Here is a 21154-nt window from a genome sequence, read left to right as displayed (position 1 = left end):
GTAACAGCTTCCAAATTTTACATGGACTTATTAGAAGAGTGGGTAAATATAAGACATACTAGAAGTACAGAGTTTGGGAAAGTGGTGATTTTTAATAATAAGCTTGTTCGATATAAAGGGAGTTGTATATTTGATAAAATTCTATACGATAAAGGGGTTTATAGACTGTATCATATTTTGGACAATAACGGTAAACGAAAATGTGATACACATTTTCTTAATTTGAATTTAGATGCAAATGATGTTGAAAAGATTAAGCATATTTATGCCTGTTTACCTGTTAGTTGGAAGAACAATAGTGAAATGAATGCAAAGCATAACTCTGGAATCGATTTCAATTTGGGTAAGAAAATGACTAATTTGATGTTTTTAAAATCAAAAGAAATATACGAACAGCTGTTATATAAAAATGAAATTAAACCTTCCATTTTTGACAGAATTAGAACGAATTATGATCTTACCAATAAGGAAATAGAAAGTATATTTTTAAGACTAAGATATTGCACACTGAATAGTCGATTAAGGGAGTTCCAGTATAAACTCTTGCATAATATTTTATACACTAACCACCACCTTTTCCGTTTTGGTCTTATTTCGACCAATTTATGCTCATTTTGTGAAAGGGAAGAAGAAACATATGAACATCTATTTTATACTTGTGAATTTTCAAAATCACTTTGGGATCTATGTGCAAGAAGTTTAAATTTTGAAATAGATAAATTTAGTTGGCAGGAAATTCTTTTCGGGAAGCAGGAGAAAAGTAAAGGTAAATATCAATTAATTAATCATGTCTTGATTTTAGTTAAATATCTTATTTACAAAAACCGAGAATTAAAAAAACCTCCTTCATTGATTGAAATAAAAAATAGTATTAGGGGGATCAAAGAGAAGAAAAGAAATTAGCAACAAAGAGGGGGACTCTTACAATCCATTTCTGTAAATGGGAAAACTTGAATTATATTAGACCATATACTGGAGCCCAGAGCCAGTTCTCCACCGGATAGGGGATGGGGGTGTTCAAGGGAGGGTTGGGGGGGGGGGGGAATGACAAGGGCTGAGAAAAAAAGAAAAAAAAAATCATAATCCTTTTTTCTTTTATCCTTTTTTCTCTCTGATCATGTCATATTTTGTTAATATTTCATTTTGTAATTGCTGAAACGCATTAGTATATTAATTTCTAGTATTTTTGAAGTTTGATGTATAAGTTGTATAATTATATTGTAATGGATTTATTGTATAATTTATAATTATGTTTCAAATAGTTTGTACAAAGTATGTATGTTGATCTGAGAGAATATAATAAAACATCCTTTAAAAAAAAAATACTTACACAACCTACGCATTAGTATATTAATTTCTACAAACACCCATACACGCACGCACACACATACACACACACAAACAAGGATCCTATATTTCATCAAGTAATTGTTTTTTACAGAGTTTTTTAAATCTAGATAAAGTAGTACTTTCCTTGATTGATTTATGTAAATTATTCCAATATTTGATACCATTGTAGGAAAGAGATATTAATGACGAGGTTAAACGTAATTTGGGAAGATGAAATTGATTTTTCTGGCGAGTTGAATAGGAATGGACATTATGATTTTGAATGAATATATTGCAAAATTTTAGAGGAAACATTTTGTTTTTAATTAGATACATAAATATTAGTGAATTAAAAATAGTCATTTTCTGAATAGGCAAGATATTTAGTTCTTTAAATAAAGGGATAGAGCTTGAGTTACTATTAGATTTTGTAATAACTCTTACTGATTTCTTCTGTAAAATATGTAATTTGCTAAGGTGGGATGTATATGTATTCCCCCAGATATGATTACAATAATTAATGTATGGATGAACAATAGCATAATAAATAATTTTCAACACATTACAAGGTAGTACAAATTTTAATTTTCTTAGAATACCAGCACCCCTAGCTATAGATTTAGATATTGCAGATATATGTGGAGTCCAATCAAGATATTCATTAATTGTAACACCTAAAAATTTTACATCATGTAATTGTGAGATTTGAACACCATCAATCAATAATTGAGGTAGTGTTTGTGGTACCCTTCTCTTTCTTGTTCTAAATAATAGATAATTAGTCTTATTTAGATTCAAGGCTAGTTTGTTAGCCTTGAACCACAAAGACACATTTGAGATTTCCCTGTTTGCTGATGAGTAAAGTGTATGTAATTTTTTTTTACTCATCGTTGCTACAGTGTCGTCAGCAAACAGGGAAAATTTGAAATAACCAGAAGATTGAATGATATCATTTATGTAAACAAGAAAGAGAAGGGGACCAAGAACAGAGCCTTGAGGAATTCCGTGCTCTATATTCTTTACAGATGATTTTACACCATCGACCACCACATATTGATTTCTAGAAATTGACATTATAAGCGAATTGTTTTGTAATCATACTGTCTCGCTAAACAAACAATGCGAGTGCGAAGCGCGAGCTAAAATTTTTGTATATACTGACCCTAAACAAGGAAATTTTAAGGATTATATTTTAAAATCCATTAAGAGTATAAATATCTCACCATAGTCATCTAATGCTATTGCAATCCTTTGCTGATTTTGTTATAATTACATCTAAACACAGTCATGAAGCATCTTTTGTAGTCATATAATCATGATTATCATACGCATCTTACTAATCAAATACTGCATGCAAGCGCAAAAGCGCGAGCTGAAAATTGAGGAAATATAGACCTGAAGAGGGGCATTCTAAGGGTTGTTTGTAGGAATTCTCTAAGACCCTACGTATTTGACTAACCAAATGGTGCGAGCGCGAAGCGCGAGCTGAAATTTTTCTATATATTGACCACAAACATGGATATTTTAAGGACTATAGTTACGAATCCATTAAGTCAGAGTATACATATCTCACCATAGTCATCTAATGCGAGTGCCATGCGCTTGCTGATTTTGCTAGAATTACATCAAAACACAGGGAGCACTTTTTGAAGTCATGATTATTATACGCATCTCACTAATGAAATACTGCGAGCGCGAAGCGCGAGCTGAAAATCTAGGAAATTCAGACATGAAGAGGGGCATTCCAAGGCTTGTTTGCAGGAATTCACTAAGACCCCACGTATTTCACTAACCAAATCGCGCTAAAAAATTTTATATTCAGATCAGAAAAATTGACATTTTAAGGACTGATTTTAGGAGTTCATGAAGAGCATATAAAATCTCACCAATCCACTAATGCGAACGTTAGCACGGACAGGAAATGTTTTATATTAAGACCTTAAAATAGGGCATTAACTTTCAGTAGTCATGAAAAAGAAGAATATATCACTACTTAAAACAATAATAACTCTAATTGCGAGGAAATATATCATTTTGTTGTATATTGATTTGAAAACGGGAGGCTTTAGTACAACAGGTCTATATATCTCGTTAAAAAGTCTATGCGAGCACCAGGAACAATGAAGACACAATTAAGCAAATAATGTTTCATAAAGTTGTGAAAAAATGCTTCTTTAATATGTTATATAACATAATATAATATAACACTATGATAAACAACAATTTCTTCTTTCCCCCACTACGTTTCTCTTCCTTTTTCCCTCTTTTTCTCCTTTTCCCCGTTTTTTTTTTTTGGCCAGCCGATTGGGGGGGGGGCACGTGCCCCCCATGCCCCCCGTAGTTACGCCACTGACTTAGGGAATCGTCGTTTGGGATTTCTTCTAACTCGTCAGTAAAAAAATATTTGCAACGGTTTGGTTTATAAAAATTCCCCCGGTTTGGATATCACAAAATATATTATCATTATCAAAGATGTCCTCAATATCATGTAAACAAAAAGGATTAATTTTCATATGTTTTAATCTTTCCATATTGACGCCCTGGTTCAAGGAGAAAAAACTTAATAAGTTTAATTTAAAGTCATTAACATCCTCACAATGGTTAAAAGGAAATATATTTATACATTGAGTATATAAAGAGTTTGAAATAGGATCAGTGCACCTAAGAGAGCAACCACATATACCACACACACACTGCATAATCACTTAACACTTCCAAAATGGCAATTGAATAACATACACTCACATACCATCAAGATAATTTCAACCAAAATAATCAAGGGTGGAGAAAACGGATTGAATGTAAAATTATATGTACATATAGGTTAAAAGACCTGGGGTAAAATGTTAAAAATTTTCAGCGTCCAGTTCATATAACTATGCTTTCTCAAAGCGCTAGTATCACCTTCATGAGTTAAAATATTTGGTGATCATAGAAATATATCAGCATCAAGGTGTATGAATTATGTAACTAATATTCCTATTTGATATCTCCTGCACATGTGATTACTTTCTTCATGTCCTTCCCATTAGATGTAGAGACAAGTGCGATGATCCGACCATCGCTAGACCAAACTGCTTTGAAGATCTTTGAGTTGCGAGCAGCTGTCAGCAGTTTCTGATTTGCAGCAGTCAAGTCTTCCACAATGACTATTCCCGATCCTTTTAATTTTTTGCGATTCATGATGATTTCCCTTCTCTTCCTATATGTTGTAAGTTTGACAATAATAGGTCGTGGTTTGATACTATCCATTGGTCTGGATGCGTTGGAAGGATGTATTTGACGGTTGAAAGCTTCAGTAACTCTGCCGGTCCGATGAGATCTGTCGATATCCTTAACCAGGTCCAAGTTTACGCCAAGTTTTGTTTCTATGATCTTAACTGCCAGCTGATCAGTGTTTTCTTCTTTCTGTTCCGGGATCCCAAAGATTCGAGTACATGACCTTCTGCTGTACTGTTCCATATGATTCATTGTGCTTTCCATCTTCAGAATGCGATTATTCTGTTCACTCAGCTCTCCCTCTAGCCTTTTGATTTCCTCATTCTTCTTTTCCAAACAATTGCGGAGGTCGAATACAGCCCCTTTGAGGGATTCAAAGGAGGTAAGAATGTCTCCCGGTTTCTTCTCCATGGCACTGCAAACAGCAGATTCCAACAGTTCAGCAAATTCCTGGTTGACAAGTAAATCTTTTATTACTTGGTTGTTAAGTACTGCTACCTCCTTCATCTTTGGTGGAAGTGGGTCATTGGCCATTGTGAATAATGTAATAGTACAATAAAGAAGTGTTACATAACAGGTGTAAGTCTTGAACTTGAGAAGAAGTTCCAGGTCGCAGATGAGTACACGCAGGCTACAACACACCTCCAAGAACAGTACACAAAATTAAGTGAAGTGGGACTAGAGTTTAAAAGACAGGCACTCTGATAGTTACCCCAAATCAATCCAAGATTTTTCCTATAGGTACTTGACGTTCAAGGTTACATCATTCCAAACATATCATTATCCAATATTGTAGATCATATGATGCAATAATAGTCTGCTAAAGTGATATATACAACATTCAAAATACAGCCCAAATACAGCCAAAATATTATGCCCAGCTTCACATGGCGAGAGTATTGATGTACAATATTGACATTTAGTTAAAATTATTGTTTAAACTATGATAATGACATTATTTCGGGCTAACCTCGATTAGCATCTTGCTATTATTATGTTAGTTCCAATTACCAAATGTTTTATTTATATGTGATGTAATATTCCTTGTAATTGTACCTGACAGTGATATATTTGGTAATAAATTCGATTCAATATCATGCATCCGTACTTTTCAATTCCTTACCCGGAACATTTAGAATGATAAATGACATTAACTCTTTCAGCACGCAAATCAACAATTTGAAAATATTTGTCTTTTTTTATCTTATTATTTAACATCATGTTATTTTACATTGATGTTGGTATGGGTTTTTTTCCCTTTCATGTTACCTTTTTTAATGTTTCTATATTTTTTCCCAAATGTTGATGTTTTTAAATAATTTATAATCTGTTTTTGTCATCATATAACTTGTTTTAATATATCTGTTTTTAGTGCTTTTTATAACTTTCTATATTCTTGATACCAAACTATGAAACATATTTTCACACAAATAACTCAATAAATATTTTTTTAATGTACTTCTTGTTATCATTTTCGTACCGTGGCGAGTGACTGCGATAGTTCAGGGAAAACTTTCTCAATGTTTGAAAGTTACCCACTCTTTGAGTGATAGAACTAGGACTGACGACAACGTTGACTCGAATGATCAGACGACTGCTATACGCCGTTCTCGTCCACTGCTCCTAAAATTCCCTATTATAGGGACCAATTCATTTGGAGTGAACTGTACATCCATTTAGAGTGTATGATGACTCATTCTGGAGTGAACTGCATGTGCCTCTTCTTGTAAATCACTCCAAAGGGATTTATAAATGCACCATAAAAAGATTTACAGTTCACTCCAAAGGGATTGGTCCCTAGTATCACCCTAAGAGGGTGTTGCAAGAAAATATTTGCGATCAATTGCAAATATTTGTTACAATTTTACAACTGATAGATCAACGTTAGCTGTAGCAAATCAGATCAATCACTAATTTGCAATTAACTGCAAGACATATGATTGATTTAGGGACTGAAAATTGACTTGCAATCGATCGCAAGTTTCTTGCAACACCAGAGGAGTGTGATAATGGACTAGATTGGCTCTTTTTCTTATACAGAGTACAAAATGTCCCCAGAACGTTTTTCTCACTAAAAATAAACGTTTCGAACAAGTCAGTCGAATCATTGCCATCTTCAGACGGTTTAGATTACCCTAAACGCTTTATTATTCTTAAAATTAAGGGTCTTTGTTTATTCTACAATATTTTTTTTGGTTTTAAAGGATGGGAAAAAATTTCTTTGCAACATAACTCGTAAATCATAAGAAAATTTCAAATTCATGAAACTATCAAAATAATGTTTGCAAGTACGAAATAAAAAAAACACATTATTTTAATTCCCTAAAATAGGCCTGCGAATCTATGTATCAACGGGTTCTCAAGAATACATAGCACCTGTTGTATCAATCTTTTTATAGAATACAAAAAACGCTAAACTTTAATTGACATAATTATGTTATCATATCACTCTAACACAAAGTTAATTTAGAAAATTGAAAAAAATCAAACAAGCATAATATTAAAGATTTCATAGAAATCGGGTATGAAATAAAAAAGCTATATTTCACAATTTCACTTAAAAAAAACAATGCTAAACACGCATAGAATTAGAGAGCCATGGTGTCACAGTCTCACTTTTACTTTTCATATTTTGTGACATGAAATATGAAATATTTCAATTTTTCCTCATCACGACGGGAAACAAAATTTGATTTCTCCCTGCCCAGGACCAAAATCCAGTTAAAACCAATTAGAGCAAAACCAATTGAAACCAGTTGGCCAACTGGTTTCAATAGGGAAATTGGAACAACTGGTTCCAATTGAAAACCAGTTGCCAATTGGTTCCAGTTAAAACCAATTGGGCAACTGGAACCAGTTGGCAATTGGTTTCAATTGGTTTTCAATTGGTTCCAGTTGTTTCAATTTCCCTATTGAAACCAATTGAAGGCAACTGGTTTCAATTGGTTCCAGTTGAAACCAATTGGAGGCAACTGGTTTCAACTGGAACCAGTTGGAGGCAACTGGAACCAGTTGAAACCAATTGGTTTCCAACTGGATCCAATTGGAACTTCCAGTAGGAATGAACTTAATTAGTTACAAATTAATTAGCATTTGCACTAACTATTGCTCATGCCAACACAGAAGCAGTGTTATTTGTCTATTAATACCAATGTAAAGGGCATTGATAAAATACAGACTTTCATATGTGTATAATTGTAGGGGAGATCTTCAAATATATGTATTTTTATTTAATGTAATTTGGTAACAGTTAGTGGTGTACTAATTATCTTTTAATCTGTTTTAATTATAATCTATGATATTTATGAACATGGCTTTCACTGCTAAGTATTCTAAACACTTATCTGAAAAAAGTGTGGTACTTCAAATTGAAAAAAATTAAATAGATACATTGTAAATTATGATGAATCTCATAAAACATTAATCTGTGCACACTGGCAGAAATATGCAAATTAACTGGTTTCAATTGGATCCAGTTGGGCAACTGGAAAATTTCCAATTGGAAACCAATTGGAAATCATTTCCAGTTACCCAACTGGATCCAGTTAGGATTTCCAGTTACCCAACTGGTTCCAATTAGAATTCATTTCCAGTTACCCATCTTTCCAGTTAGAAATCATCTCCAGTTACCCAATTGGTTCCATCTAGGATTTCCAGTTACCCAACTGGTTCCAGTTAGAAATCATTTCCAGATGGAAGTTATTTCCAGTTACCCAACTGGTTCCAGTTAGGATTTCCAGTTGCCCAACTGGTTCCAGTTAGGATTTCCAGTTACCCAACTGATCCAGTTAGATATCATTTCCAGTTGGAAGTCATATCCAGTTACCCAACTGGTTCCAGTTAGGATTTCCAGTTGCCCAACTGGTTCCAGTTAGGATTTCCAGTTACCCAACTGGATCCAGTTGGAAGTCATATCCAGTTACCCAACTGGTTCCAGTTACGATTTCCAGTTGCCCAACTGGTTTCAATTGGTTTCAACTGGAAATTGTTAAATTCCAGTTAAAACCAATTGAAACCAGTTGAAACCAATTGAAACCAGTTGGAATTCCAACTGGTTTCAATTGGATTTTGGTCCTGGGTGAACAGCATGAATTGTCGTTATAAGTTACTGTGATTCAATCAAGAGGACCCTTAACGTCAAAGCAACAAAAATTGAAGAGAGAAAATAAATACTGGTGTACAAGGCTTGTATGGTCTGTAGAATTTGGATGTATCCATATTTATCGATCGGCACAGGAGCTTATATGCCTAACGGACATGAAACTTTTATGGAACATTAATTCATTAAACTTTTAGTATTAACGAATTGGCAATAACATTTTAACACTACACAGCAAAAACTGTGGTGTTAACCGGTGTACATAGAGGACCACACCAGTTGTTTTACACCGGTATTAAATTAGTGGTGTTAGTTTTACACCCATGTGTTATTACAACACCTTTGGTTGTTACATTTACACTCTTTGGTGTTATGTTCAATCTCTAGGGTGTAGTTTAAACACCTCAGGGTGTGGTCCTCTATTAACACCAACTGGTGTCAGTTTTAACACCACAGTTTTTACAGTGTACTGAAAATCGATTCGATTGGCTGATAGCAGGCCTGTTATAGAGTTGATCATCAGGGCTCCGTAACACAAAGATTAGCGATGAATTGCAAATATGAAAGAACCGCACTGATTGGTTCCTGGTCAATATTTTAAACCTAATGCGCGTGTTACATTGATATTGATTGGTCAGTTCATTTAGCGATTGATCGCTAATCTTTGTGTTACGGAGCCCAGGTCATTAAGACAAGTTATTTTATAAAACACAACCCAGAAATGACATGATATCTACAATGAACGGTCACAATATCCGATTCCAAGATTCTTAGCGACTTTATGCAGGCGTTTCTTCACGTAATCGTAGAACTCGTAGTCGTTCTTCAAATTTTGTTTCAGGAAAGAGTAAGACATCGGAGATGGCGGTGACTTGTAGCTTGTTTTCGATTTCTCCATTGATTGATCTAAGAAGGAGAGAGAGAGGGGGGTGGGGGAGAGAAGGGATGGATGAGAAAACAATAATCACAATAATCAGGAGTGGCGTAGAAGGGCTAGTAAAGGCTGTTTTTTTTATTTCCTTCATTTTAGAGGGTTAAGGATTTGGGATGTCCACCCCATTTAAAAAAAAACAACTAAACTTATCAATCACAGCATTGACATAGGGATCCATTTTCCTTTTAAAGCCACTTTTCCATACCCGCTTCAAATCCAGATTGTTCCTTTGGTTCTTCGTAAATTTCATTTCCAAGTTGTTGCCCGTCTTTTCTCCTCCCCCTTTGCTGTTTTATGTATCCGAAAATGGCGCCTGGGCATGGGCAGCCCCCCCCCCCCTCTTCCTTCCTGATACACCACCAGTTACAGTCATGTTCATGATTGTGATCGAAGTAATGCAGAAATGTAAACAATGTTAATTTCGAAATAATTGGCGGAAATACCTTAAAAGCCTTTAATCACACCTTACGATATTTCATGACGAAGAGGCAATGGCACATCAGTTCTCAGGTAATAAATTTAGGATCCAAAAATCCCTGTAACTTCTATCATCTAACATTTAAAACGACTGATAAAGCTCACTGAAAACAACGTTCCGGTGGAGGCTCATGACACCAAGTAACTGCTTACCTTTATTTTCCGCGTATATTTTAGCTGCTCCTCCGAACGTTTCTGGGAGTAGCTTTTCAAAGACGGCCATGGAGAGATCGTATTCTTCAACAAGACCAATTACCAAGAACTTATCGACATTGAGTTTGGCTTGTTTCAATGCGTAGTTAGGATATTTACTGTTGAGAGGGGAAAAGGGCGGGAAAGGGGGAGTGACATACTATTGAATGAAGATAATCTAAAACATTTAATCTTAATGATTCAGGATATTATATGCAACAACAAAAAATCAAATATTAGATGAAAAAGAATAATGTTCTTTCCTTAACACAACATAAGTGTGTAATAATTCGCATCGATCGATGTTGTAGGCCCCCGGTGTAGGCCTTAAAGGACAAGTCCACCCCAACAAAAACTTGATTTGAATAAACAGAGAAAATTTCAACAAGCATAACACGGAAAAATTCATCAAAATCGGATGTAAAATAAAGTTATGGCATTTTAAGTTTCGCTTCATTTCACAAAAGACTTATATGCACATCTCGGTCGGTATGCAAATGAGGAACTGATGACATCACCCACTCACTATTTTTTGTATTTTATTAAATGAAATATGAAATATTTTTATTTTCTCGTCATTTTCATGTGAAGTGAAGTTTCATTCGTCCCTGCACACATGGAATTCCATTAATTTAACATTTTGTGCTTCAGGCAAGGAGGTCCTAATCGTCAAATTCGTAAAAATTGAAATATTGCATAATTCAAACAATAAAAAACAAAAGAAATAGTGAGTGAGTGACATCATCGACTCTCTCATTTGGATGTAACTGGCTCGTTCTGGGGTGAACTTGACTTTAAAAGAACGGAGGGGAACATGGAAACTGAAAGATGAGGAAATTTCAAAGAGAACGAAATATATTTTAACACATTATTGACATGTTTGAGTTTCATAAAAATACAAAAAAGACACAAATGGATCCTCAGTGAAACGGCATTATGAATAGGTGATAGTGCAGAATATATAGAGAACTGTTAATGAAAGAGGACATGGCGAAGAATGAAAAATTGACTTGTTTTTTATACACATTTTTTACCTGCATTTAGGATCGTATCCACAAAATGATGTGATGTAGAAATTATTACGGAACAAACTACTAGTGCATTCAGCTCTGCCTTTTTGTACACAATCATCTATCGTCTGAAGGGAAAGAGGGAAAGGAGAGAAAGAAAGAAGGAAATGAATAAAGAATCTTAAATATCTAAGAATAACCCGGTACAGCATAGCATTACCCCCCCCCCTTCCTCCCACCGCCGCTTGATGCCCTTTATCTCACCAATGTTTTTTATTTCAATTTTCCCGTTTAATCATCAATATCACGTTCCCCAAATTATCCAACCCTACCAAAATGATGGAAAATCACTACTAAAAACAAGGCTATAATAAATTTTAGGGGTATGAGATCATTGGCGGCGGAAGCAAAAAAAATTAGGGGGTCTACCTGAAATTTTGTGATGAACACATGTAAAACAAATTGACAAGCAAAAAAAAAAAAAAATTAGGGGGAGATCGTCCCCCACCTCAATTTTTGGGGGGATCTGTCCCCCCCCACCCCCGCTTCCGCCGCCTATGTATGAGCAGCAGTGTAACTGTCCTGGCAACGGAAATGAAACGACGAAAATCCCATCCTACTTGAATACCTCTGTACGGAACACTACGGCACTCCGGTTTAATGGTTTTCTTGAGACAAAACATCGTCGGTACTATCGGCGGTTCTGTGAACGGTACCTGGCGACGCAACCCCAGGATGTATTTACACGTTATATATTTGTTAGTAATGGGGCATGCGTGCTCTCTTTACAGGAGGAGCCCACCCCAACAAAAAGTTGGTTTAAATAAAAACAGAAAATCCAACACGCAGAACACTGAAAAATTCAGCTAAATCGGATGTAAAATAAGACAGTTATTACTTTTTATAGTTTCGCGTTATTTCACAAACAGTTGGCTGCTGGCTGATATGCAAATGAGGAGACTATGACATCATCCACTTAATATTTCTTTTGTATTTTATTATATGAAATATTCTAATTTTCTCCTCAATTTTAATTAATACAGCGATTAATTCCTCCCTAAACATGTGGAATTAGCATTGTTTAATACTATATGGTTCAGTCAAGTTGGTCCTTATTGTCAAATGTATGAAAAAAAATGAAATATTGTATAATTCAAACAATAAAAACAAAAGAAATAGTGAGTAATGGACATCATCGACTGACTCACCTAGTTGTGCATATCACTGTTTTTGTCATAACTTTCTTATATTACATCCGAATTGGAAGAAATTGTCAGCACTATATGCTAGTTTGATTTTTCTATTCATTCAAGTCAGCATTTTCCTGGGGTGGACTTGACCTTTAATATTTATCCATGCCTTACCAAGGAGTCTCCGCTCAGTATTGTCGGGAGTATCGTCATAGGGAGTTTTGGCACCGACACGCGGAACGCTTTCAAATACATAGAAAATGTATTGTCAATTGCCCTTCAGACAATGAGCAACCAAGAAGTCTTCGTTGAAAAGTGGTGAATCAAAACATCCTGGGCCCTGTTGTAAAAAGAGTTACGATTGATCCGATCAATCGCAACTATGGACGGCCAGCAACGTCAACATCTATTATGCATGTTTGTTCCAAATATTTTCTAGCTGTGATGTATATTCATGCATTCATTGTTTTCTGGAAAATTCACTGTGGTTCTCTTTGCATAAAAAGGACATTGTGCAAGTTTTTTTTCGTAGAAAAAATTATGACACTCATGGATTTCCATAGAGTTACGATTGATCGGATCAATCGTAACTCTTTGTACAACAGGGTCCTGGACTCTGGACAAACAACGCAGTTTCAATTATTCGTCAGCACCGAAACTTACGACCATCTGCTGTTCCCGGGGTGCAGAAATTGATGTGTGACAAAGACCTCTCAGCTAGTCACTGTGATTTTGACTCGCATTTTCAATTCATTTTCTGCGTTCTTGAATTCTTTCTGTGTGACGTTGCGAAAACTCGCTATTACCTCGTTAGAGAGAGCTCCATTTGGTCGCCTACGGATTTTCTCCAGGAGTTCCTCTTTGTTTATATCCCCGTCACCATGGCGCATGAAATAGAACTGGGACACGAGTCTTTCCACTGGATCTCGTATGATGCTGATCATTACGGGACTTTTCAGTGAGCTGAATAAAACGAAGAGACATAAAATTCAACCCAAAACGATAACAAAAATGAATTTAAAATCGTCAGTCAAGTGTCCGATCAAGATTTTAGAATGTTGGATTGGTCTTTTTTAGAGGCTAAAAATTGACTGAATATTACTGTGGTAGAATGTTGCTTAATCAACCGAGCCAGAAGTGTAATGATTTTTTAAAACTCAATTATGGGCATTCCTTAAAGTTGTTTCTTGTAATTAGAATGGTGGAAGAGCCATGGTGGAGCAGTTCTGACTCTCGCCTTGTAAACAGAGGGTCATGTGTTCGAATCCCATCCTGGTCTAGTGTCCTTTGGCAAAGCGTTGATCCGCACTTGCCACTCTCGACCAAGGTGCTAAATGGGTACCCGGTAGGATGCGAAAGATGTATGTTTGATTTTGCCAGCGCCATAATGTGGCTGCGACGAATGCAAGGAATGCTTCCCAGAGGGTGGAAATTGTGCACTTTTCGTGCTGGATTGAAATGAATCCAATGACCGGGGTAATAATATGATGTAACGCTCTTTGGGCCATTCTGGGAAAAGCGCTTTATAAAAATTGGCTATTATTATTATTGTTATTATTATGGGCAGTCTAGAATTTTACATTGTCATATACAATAATACATGTATTATATGGTAGTTCTTTTTTCTTTTCTCCCATCCCGCATCAAGTCGGACCTGACTCGATGTATGTACTTTCTAAAGAGACATGAATTTCAAAGAACAAGTCCAATCGAACAAGTGAATTAATAAATCAAAATAAACCCACCATATATGCTGGAAATTTCATACAAATCGGATTAAGTCATTTTGAAATTTCGTTTATTTTCACAATACCGTTATATGTACAACCCGTCTGTATCTTTCATGAGAACTCAGTGGCACTCGAACCTTCAGGTCAGACAAAGGTTTGGAGGGGCGAAATATTGTGCGTTGGTTCAGTCGCTCAAAAGAAAGTGCACTAACATGATTCTTGAAGAAGCAAATCGATTAGAGTCATAATCACTTCTTTGGCTGAAACCAGGCGCGGATCCAGGAGGGGGCCGAGCCGGCCCCGTCCCCCCTATTTTTTGACAACCTGCAGAAAAAAGTGTACTCTTTACCTTGATAGAAACTACGAAAAACAGAAAAAGTAAGAAAGAGGTATTTTACCCATGATGTGTAATTTACAGCCTCGTAACAACCGGCCCGACCCCCAAAGGAAACAAAAAAAAGGTGAGCGGAACAATTGGAAAATAGACTTTATATAAAAATTTTCGCTCGCGTTTCGCGCCCGCATTGCCTGTGTAATGAATCCCATTCAAGAGGGTTAAATGACACTAATATATAACCAATATAATATATCCAGTTCTCATATCAATTTGCACGCAAATTTTTAGCTCGCATATCAAGCTTTCATTACTTTGTTTGATTCACACAATCTGTTATGAGTATCAAAATGTTTAGCTCACGCTGCGCGCTCGCATTGTTTGATTTGTGAGAAACCTATGCTCTTTGGAAATTCTTACCAAAATTTGTCAAAATGCTCCTTTGTCATGTCAGTATATCAAAAATTAAGCTCATGCTTCGCGCTCGCATTTAATTGTTTGAGACACACAGCTTGTTTATTTAAATAAAAACGCGCTTAGACTGTTCATTTTTTTGAGGTCGGGATATCAGAAATTTTGAACTCGCGCTTCGCACTCTCATTATTTAATTGGTAATACTTACTTTAATTGGTAATATTGGTATCCCCTTCATTAATCACTAAAAACAGTCCTAATTGAGTCACTTTTCATGTTACTATATGATAAAATTTCGGCTCGCGCTTCGCGCTCGCATTGTTTAGTTAGATACTTATCTTTGTTCATGATTATAAAAACTACTCTGAATCTTCAGTTCTAAGGACATAAAATATCAAAGATTTTTAGCTCGCGCTTCGCGCTCGCATTATATATTAAGACCACATGAGATACTTTATATTGTTTATAGCAATAAAAACTAACATATACTTAAAACTTCAGTAGTTAGGACTACCCCCTGAAAAACCAACAAAAAAGGCCAGATTGTAGCGGCCAATCGAGAAAATGTTGATCAAAATATTTTTCGGCCCCCCCCCCTATTGGTGAAAGCTGGATCCGCCCCTGGAAACAACTAAAAAATTATACGCTTCTAAATTTATTCCATGATAATATTCCTAATATAAGTTCACAGAAACACCTATATACTTACGAGTTAAAGCACCGTGTCATGTTTTAAGTAATAACAAAGGGAATAAAAAATGCATTTTCTTTTTGTATATATATATATATATATATATATATATATATATATATATATATATATATATATACACCTTCATTAAAAACAATTCGACTTTTATATTAAAAAGAACAACAACTTTGTTCATAACTTGTCGATAAACTTTACTTTCTGCAACTTTTGCCCTATATTGCAACTTTGTGAATTCTTCATAAAAGTGCTTAAATCGAATAATCACTTACCTACTCATGTCGATAAAGCGGTAATGGCCGTGTACAAGAGCCCCGTCTTCAACTTGTCTGAGTGCAAGATCGAAATATTTCCTCTACAAAAACGTAAACAAATAAATTGGAATAAAGTAAATAATTATTTCAATTATATTTTGTATATCTCTTTGTGTGATTTATGAACTAAACATGTCATCCGCACACATAAATAAAAAAAATCACCGGCAGTTTGGGGCAACTTCATAATCCATCCCCTACTAAAATTTTATCAGGTTTTTACATGATGTAAAGCCCCAGTCACATAATAGACCCCAGACCATCCCGGATCTGATCCGGGGTGGTCAGGGGAGAGAACCGTGTTGCGACTTGGGCATCCTTGGAGGTCCAAGGTGGTCCGTGTCGGTCCTTGAACGTCCGGGAGGCCAACACGGCAGTTTTTGACTGTCAAAAACATCCGGCGTCATCCATGGACTGCCGGGTAGACAAAAAAAGGTTCTCTTTCAATAGGGGGCACTTAGAAAAGAACGGTATATTTACATTACAAATTTTGATTATGGCTCTCAAAGGGGGGGGATAGAACGGCCGTACCTCCCCCCTCCCGGATCCGCCACTGAACTCAACGCAATTCATCATCATCATTATCATCATCATCATCATCATCATCATCATCATCATTATCATCATCATCATTATCATCATCATCATCATTATCATCATCATCATCATCATTATCATTATCATCATCATCATCATCATCATCATCATTATCATCATCATCATCATCATTATCATCATCATCATCATCATTATCATCATCATCATCATTATCATCATCATCATCATCATTATCATCATCATTATCATCATTATCATCATCATCATCATCATTATCATCATCATCACCACCTCCACGATCTTACCATTTTGACAGGCGGTTCATTCGCAAGCATGTAAGGCAGACCAACAGGAGTTCCAAAGTGGTGACATATCTGTAGTTTGAAGACTGTCCAGACAAAAGTACGACTTCCACACTTGGGCATTGTTACATACATAATAGTCTTATTCTGGAATGGTGCAGAATTGGAGCAAAAAATGGAAATAACATCAACAATCGAGGTGAAGTCACTGTGTTTTGTCCCATTTTTCTGCCTATGATCGTGACTGCGTTAATGAATGGGAGCTTGTTTTTCGTATGGGGATTAGGGTGAAAAATATATTTTAGACCTCGTAATATACAAGTTTGCAATCGAATGAAAAAGCTTTAAAGTATGAATTCTGATTGGCTGATACACAGTCTTCTGATCAAAATGGACATTCGTGAGACGGGGTTTCGGGTCCAGTAACACAAAAGCTAGCGATTAGTTGTACGCTTGATTTTCAGGATCAATTTCACATCGTAGTTAAGCAAATAATGTTCTACGATTATTGCTAAGGTTTGCGTTGCGTACAATGTAACGACTTTCATCAGTTATATGTTAATCAATATTGGTTAAATTGTTTTTTTGACGACTTTCTCTTGTCAGAAAGGGAATGCAACTTGAAATCGAAAATGAATAGAGGAGCGCTGGTCCCTTTGCTTGAAACCTATAATTTATTTCAACCATGCAACTAATGATAATTCCCATGATAATCTTGAAAAATCAGTCTATCAAAAACAAAGGTTCCCGTGAACTCTAAAGCAAAATATGGCAGAATATGATTTTTTTCTCTTTCTCTCAATCGTTCGTCAATTGTTGATGGAGGTGTTGATCACTATTAAAAAAATAATAAATATTTTCTCTTTTCAGTAAATGGCTATACCTTGGCATATATCGGTTTTCCAAAGAGAGACAACTCGTTTTGAAAGACGTGAGAGTCACCGTCATCATCCGGGCAGCTATATACCAGTTGGTCATTGTTGATCGGTTCGACGTGATCATTCTCCTTTTCATCGACGAAGTCGAGTGACGACCACAATGTAGATGACGACTCAGACGAAAGAGATGATGATGCCCATAATTTTTGAATAATCTTGTTTGTCTTTAGCGGCCATGAAGAGGATTCTTTCGGCTGGCGTTCTCTAGTTCGAATATTTGAAACTCTTTGGTTTGAAATAACGTCCACTGATTTTTCTAGTCTGTTCACCAAACTTTCAAGATGGAGCATTTTCTCTTTAAGTAGAACTATATCTGTAATGTAGAAATCGATGAATAGAAAGTGTGGTTTGGGCAGTTGAAATTAACATTTAATTCTAAGGACAAATAGCTCCTTCAGGAATTCACATCATCATAATATATAGGCATCATTTCTGGTGATGAAGAAAAACAACTTAATTATATTGGCATTCGACAAAAAATATAATGTGTATTAATCATCATTTTATGGGCTTTCAAATCGTATATCGTACTTCTGTTAATTACACACCTTTTCTACGTATACATGTAGGCCTATATATTTTGTTGAAAGGAATATCCAAGTCCGACATGATTTTAACAAAAAAAAACAATGGTCATCCACGGTTAAGTCTCTGCGGTTCGAACCCCAACCCAAAACCATTTAGAAAATGTGAAAATTAAAAAAGTAACCTGAATTAAACATACTTTCACTGTCCTCATCATCCTCAATTATTCTGGTTCTGTGACTCGATGAACTACCGAGTGATGTCGGTGGTCTTACGATGAAGTAAAGCACTAAAGATCCAACAAATAATATGATAAATGGGCGGAGGCTGTTCCTTCCGTTCGCCATGCCAATCGAATTTAGTTTATCCATCCACATATTAATATTTATATTTGTAGACAAGGTAACGTGGTTATTATATCAACTGTCTGGTTTCTATCCACTTTGTGGATGCATTCGAATCGATTCACAGGATCTTCATCATGACTTCCTATGGTTTCTGCAAAGGTATTGGATTGTTCCGTCATAATAGGTCCATGCTTCTACGAGTTTCTTTTGTCTGTTTTTGAAGGCGTTACATAACTTTTTTTCTCCCCTGTGAGAAAACTGGGGACTATTCTTGCCCCCTTTCATTGCACCCGCTGGTCAACAAACACCACGTTTATCAGCGTGATAACCTGTTCAAGGATTCTGTTTCTTCGTGTCTGCGCATCTTCTGTACCGTTGAGAAGAGATGGATAATCTTCATGACGATGTTAAAGTAAATATACTTCGACGCTTTTGATGCTGATACAGTATTGTACTTTAAAGGGAAAGTTCACCCTGACGAAAAGTTTGTTGTAAACATAGCAGAAAAAGTAACAAAACTATAGGTGAAGGTTAGAGGAAACTCCATTGAATATTAATTTATTGGAATTTTTGAGTTTGTGATTTGTGACGTCATAAACGAGCAACTGCCCAACATGCCATGTAGTAGAAAATGCATAAATGACATTTTTAATGGTTCTTTTAGGAGCGCTTGTGAATGATTTGTGCATTGCTATACTGAAGGGACAATCGAAATATTTGTTTTCAATTTTATGAGAAAATTACATTCATTTTTTTTACCATTAAGATAATGTAGGTAAACTGCTCGCATATGACTTCACAAATCAAATAATTTAAATTCTAATAACTTTTTATTCTTTGTTGAATATTACTCAATCCTTCGCATTTTTTTATTTTTTTCTGGTATACTTACAATAACTTTCTGTCAGGGTGAGCTCCCCTTTAAAGCCCCCAACCATTCCCCTCTGCCCCCTTACTCTAATTACACGCATGAAACACCCACACCCTAACATATATACCAATGCATTATTATACATGCACTCTCACGTCGCACCAATACACACCCCTCTATTTTCTTCCACCACCTATCTCTCTCTCGCACACACACAAACACACACTCACCCGACCTAGCCATCACATGCAGACAAGCTCACATACACACACATTCTTTTTCTTTCTCTCTCTCCTTCCCACGATCTATTTTCTACTCTTTTCAAACACACACACACACCGGAACCACATACACACAAAAACTCTCCCTTCCACTCGCTATCTCTCTTATTTTCCCATTCCTTTATCTACACAGTCATTTTAATTGTTTGTTTTTATAATTTCAGTTAAGATATTAACCATATACTATAAACCAACAAAACTCTTGAGATGACGATTGCGTTCCAAATTTATTTCATTGAATCAACATAATTCCATTATGATTTCCTTCAATAAAAAAAAAGAATGAGATGTATGTGATGATAAATGCGACGGTCACACGAGCAAACCAAGTCCTGGGGTCCGTTGCAGAAAGAGATGCGGTTAAACGCAAGCCAAAAAATCAATCGGAAGTCCCAAATGCGCGCCGTTGATTGGTTGAAAATCAAGTGGCGCATGATTTTTTAGAGTTGCGATTGATTGCAACTCTTTCTGCAACGGGCCCAGACGGATCAAATCTATCGCGTTATTATATTTCCAGTAACATAACATGCAATCGTTTAGGATTTGGCTTCGTTTGTTTGACCGTCGCATAATTCAGCAGGGGTGGAACTTCTCACAACTACATCGTATAATTTTTTCTTCATTCTATTTGATAATCTAAAAGGTGAAGCTGAACAGATAATACTTGTCATTATTTAGTCTTTCCAGTAGAGGAAAAAGGGGGGATATCAATGAATTGAGGTGACAAAGTCATCCATGAAGTAAAAATGAATAAATAGATAAATAACTAAATGAATAAATACATAAATGAATGAATTGATAAATGAATAAATAAATAAATAAATGATTAAAAAAAAGTCATATGATCAGATAAGTGTAAATTTTCTTATTTCAATTTCAAGATATATGATGTTTGAGAGTTTTGAAAGAGAATGTTTTTAATACATGATATATTGGCGCCAGATTTCGTTCATCATTTATTATTCGATAAAGTCCACAATGATGTCACAATTTTTAAATGGATAGGCCAGAACAATATTTCGTAGAATGCGAAATCGGACTTCATCGTTGTTTAAAAGGAAATAATTTTCTTCTCGGAAGACGGTTATCTTTTTTTTCTTCAAAGGGAACGATTTGCTCCTCCCCCCTCTCTCTCTTTCACTCTCTCCCCAACTCCATCACACTTGCCTACTTTTTTTATACCTTCATATCATTATATTCAAGATTGGTATAGAAATTGACAATACTATATAAAGTAAATGAAATTCAAATAATATGAGTACGTTCAAAATTTATTTCATTGAGTCGAAACATTCGAACATTTCAATATAATTTTGTTTTTAATACTTATAAAAAAATACAAACAAAGTTTAATTAAGTCAGTTGGGGGGGAGGGAGTTCA

General features: G+C 35.5%; 1 protein-coding gene across 1 annotated transcript; it reads right to left on the bottom strand.

The window, feature by feature from the left end:
- Positions 1-9254: 9254 nt before the first annotated feature.
- Positions 9255-18929, bottom strand: LOC121408407 (uronyl 2-sulfotransferase-like). Its single transcript, XM_041599877.1, has 8 exons — positions 18474-18929; positions 17695-18062; positions 16815-16958; positions 15910-15992; positions 13257-13413; positions 11285-11388; positions 10212-10369; positions 9255-9553 (listed from the first exon to the last, which is right to left on the bottom strand). Exons 1-8 carry the CDS (start codon positions 18649-18651, stop codon positions 9381-9383), a joined length of 1365 nt encoding a protein of 454 aa, XP_041455811.1. The 5' UTR covers positions 18652-18929; the 3' UTR covers positions 9255-9380.
- Between the last annotated feature and the right edge of the window lie 2225 nt (positions 18930-21154).

The sequence above is a fragment of the Lytechinus variegatus genome, chromosome 2 (genome assembly GCF_018143015.1).
Source record: "Lytechinus variegatus isolate NC3 chromosome 2, Lvar_3.0, whole genome shotgun sequence".
Taxonomy (NCBI): Eukaryota; Metazoa; Echinodermata; class Echinoidea; order Temnopleuroida; family Toxopneustidae; genus Lytechinus; species Lytechinus variegatus.
Note: the sequence above shows the minus strand (reverse complement) of the source record. Positions and strands in the feature narration are given on the sequence as shown.

Excerpts from the sequence above, each read along its gene's own strand:
- LOC121408407 (XM_041599877.1), bottom strand. The coding sequence starts at position 18,651 with ATGTGGATGGATAAACTAAATTCGATTGGCATGGCGAACGGAAGGAAC. Across the intron at positions 18,063-18,473 it reads GGATGATGAGGACAGTGAAA|ATATAGTTCTACTTAAAGAG; the intron begins GTATGTTTAATT and ends TCTACATTACAG. Across the intron at positions 16,959-17,694 it reads GAAAACCGATATATGCCAAG|AATAAGACTATTATGTATGT; the intron begins GTATAGCCATTT and ends GCACCATTCCAG.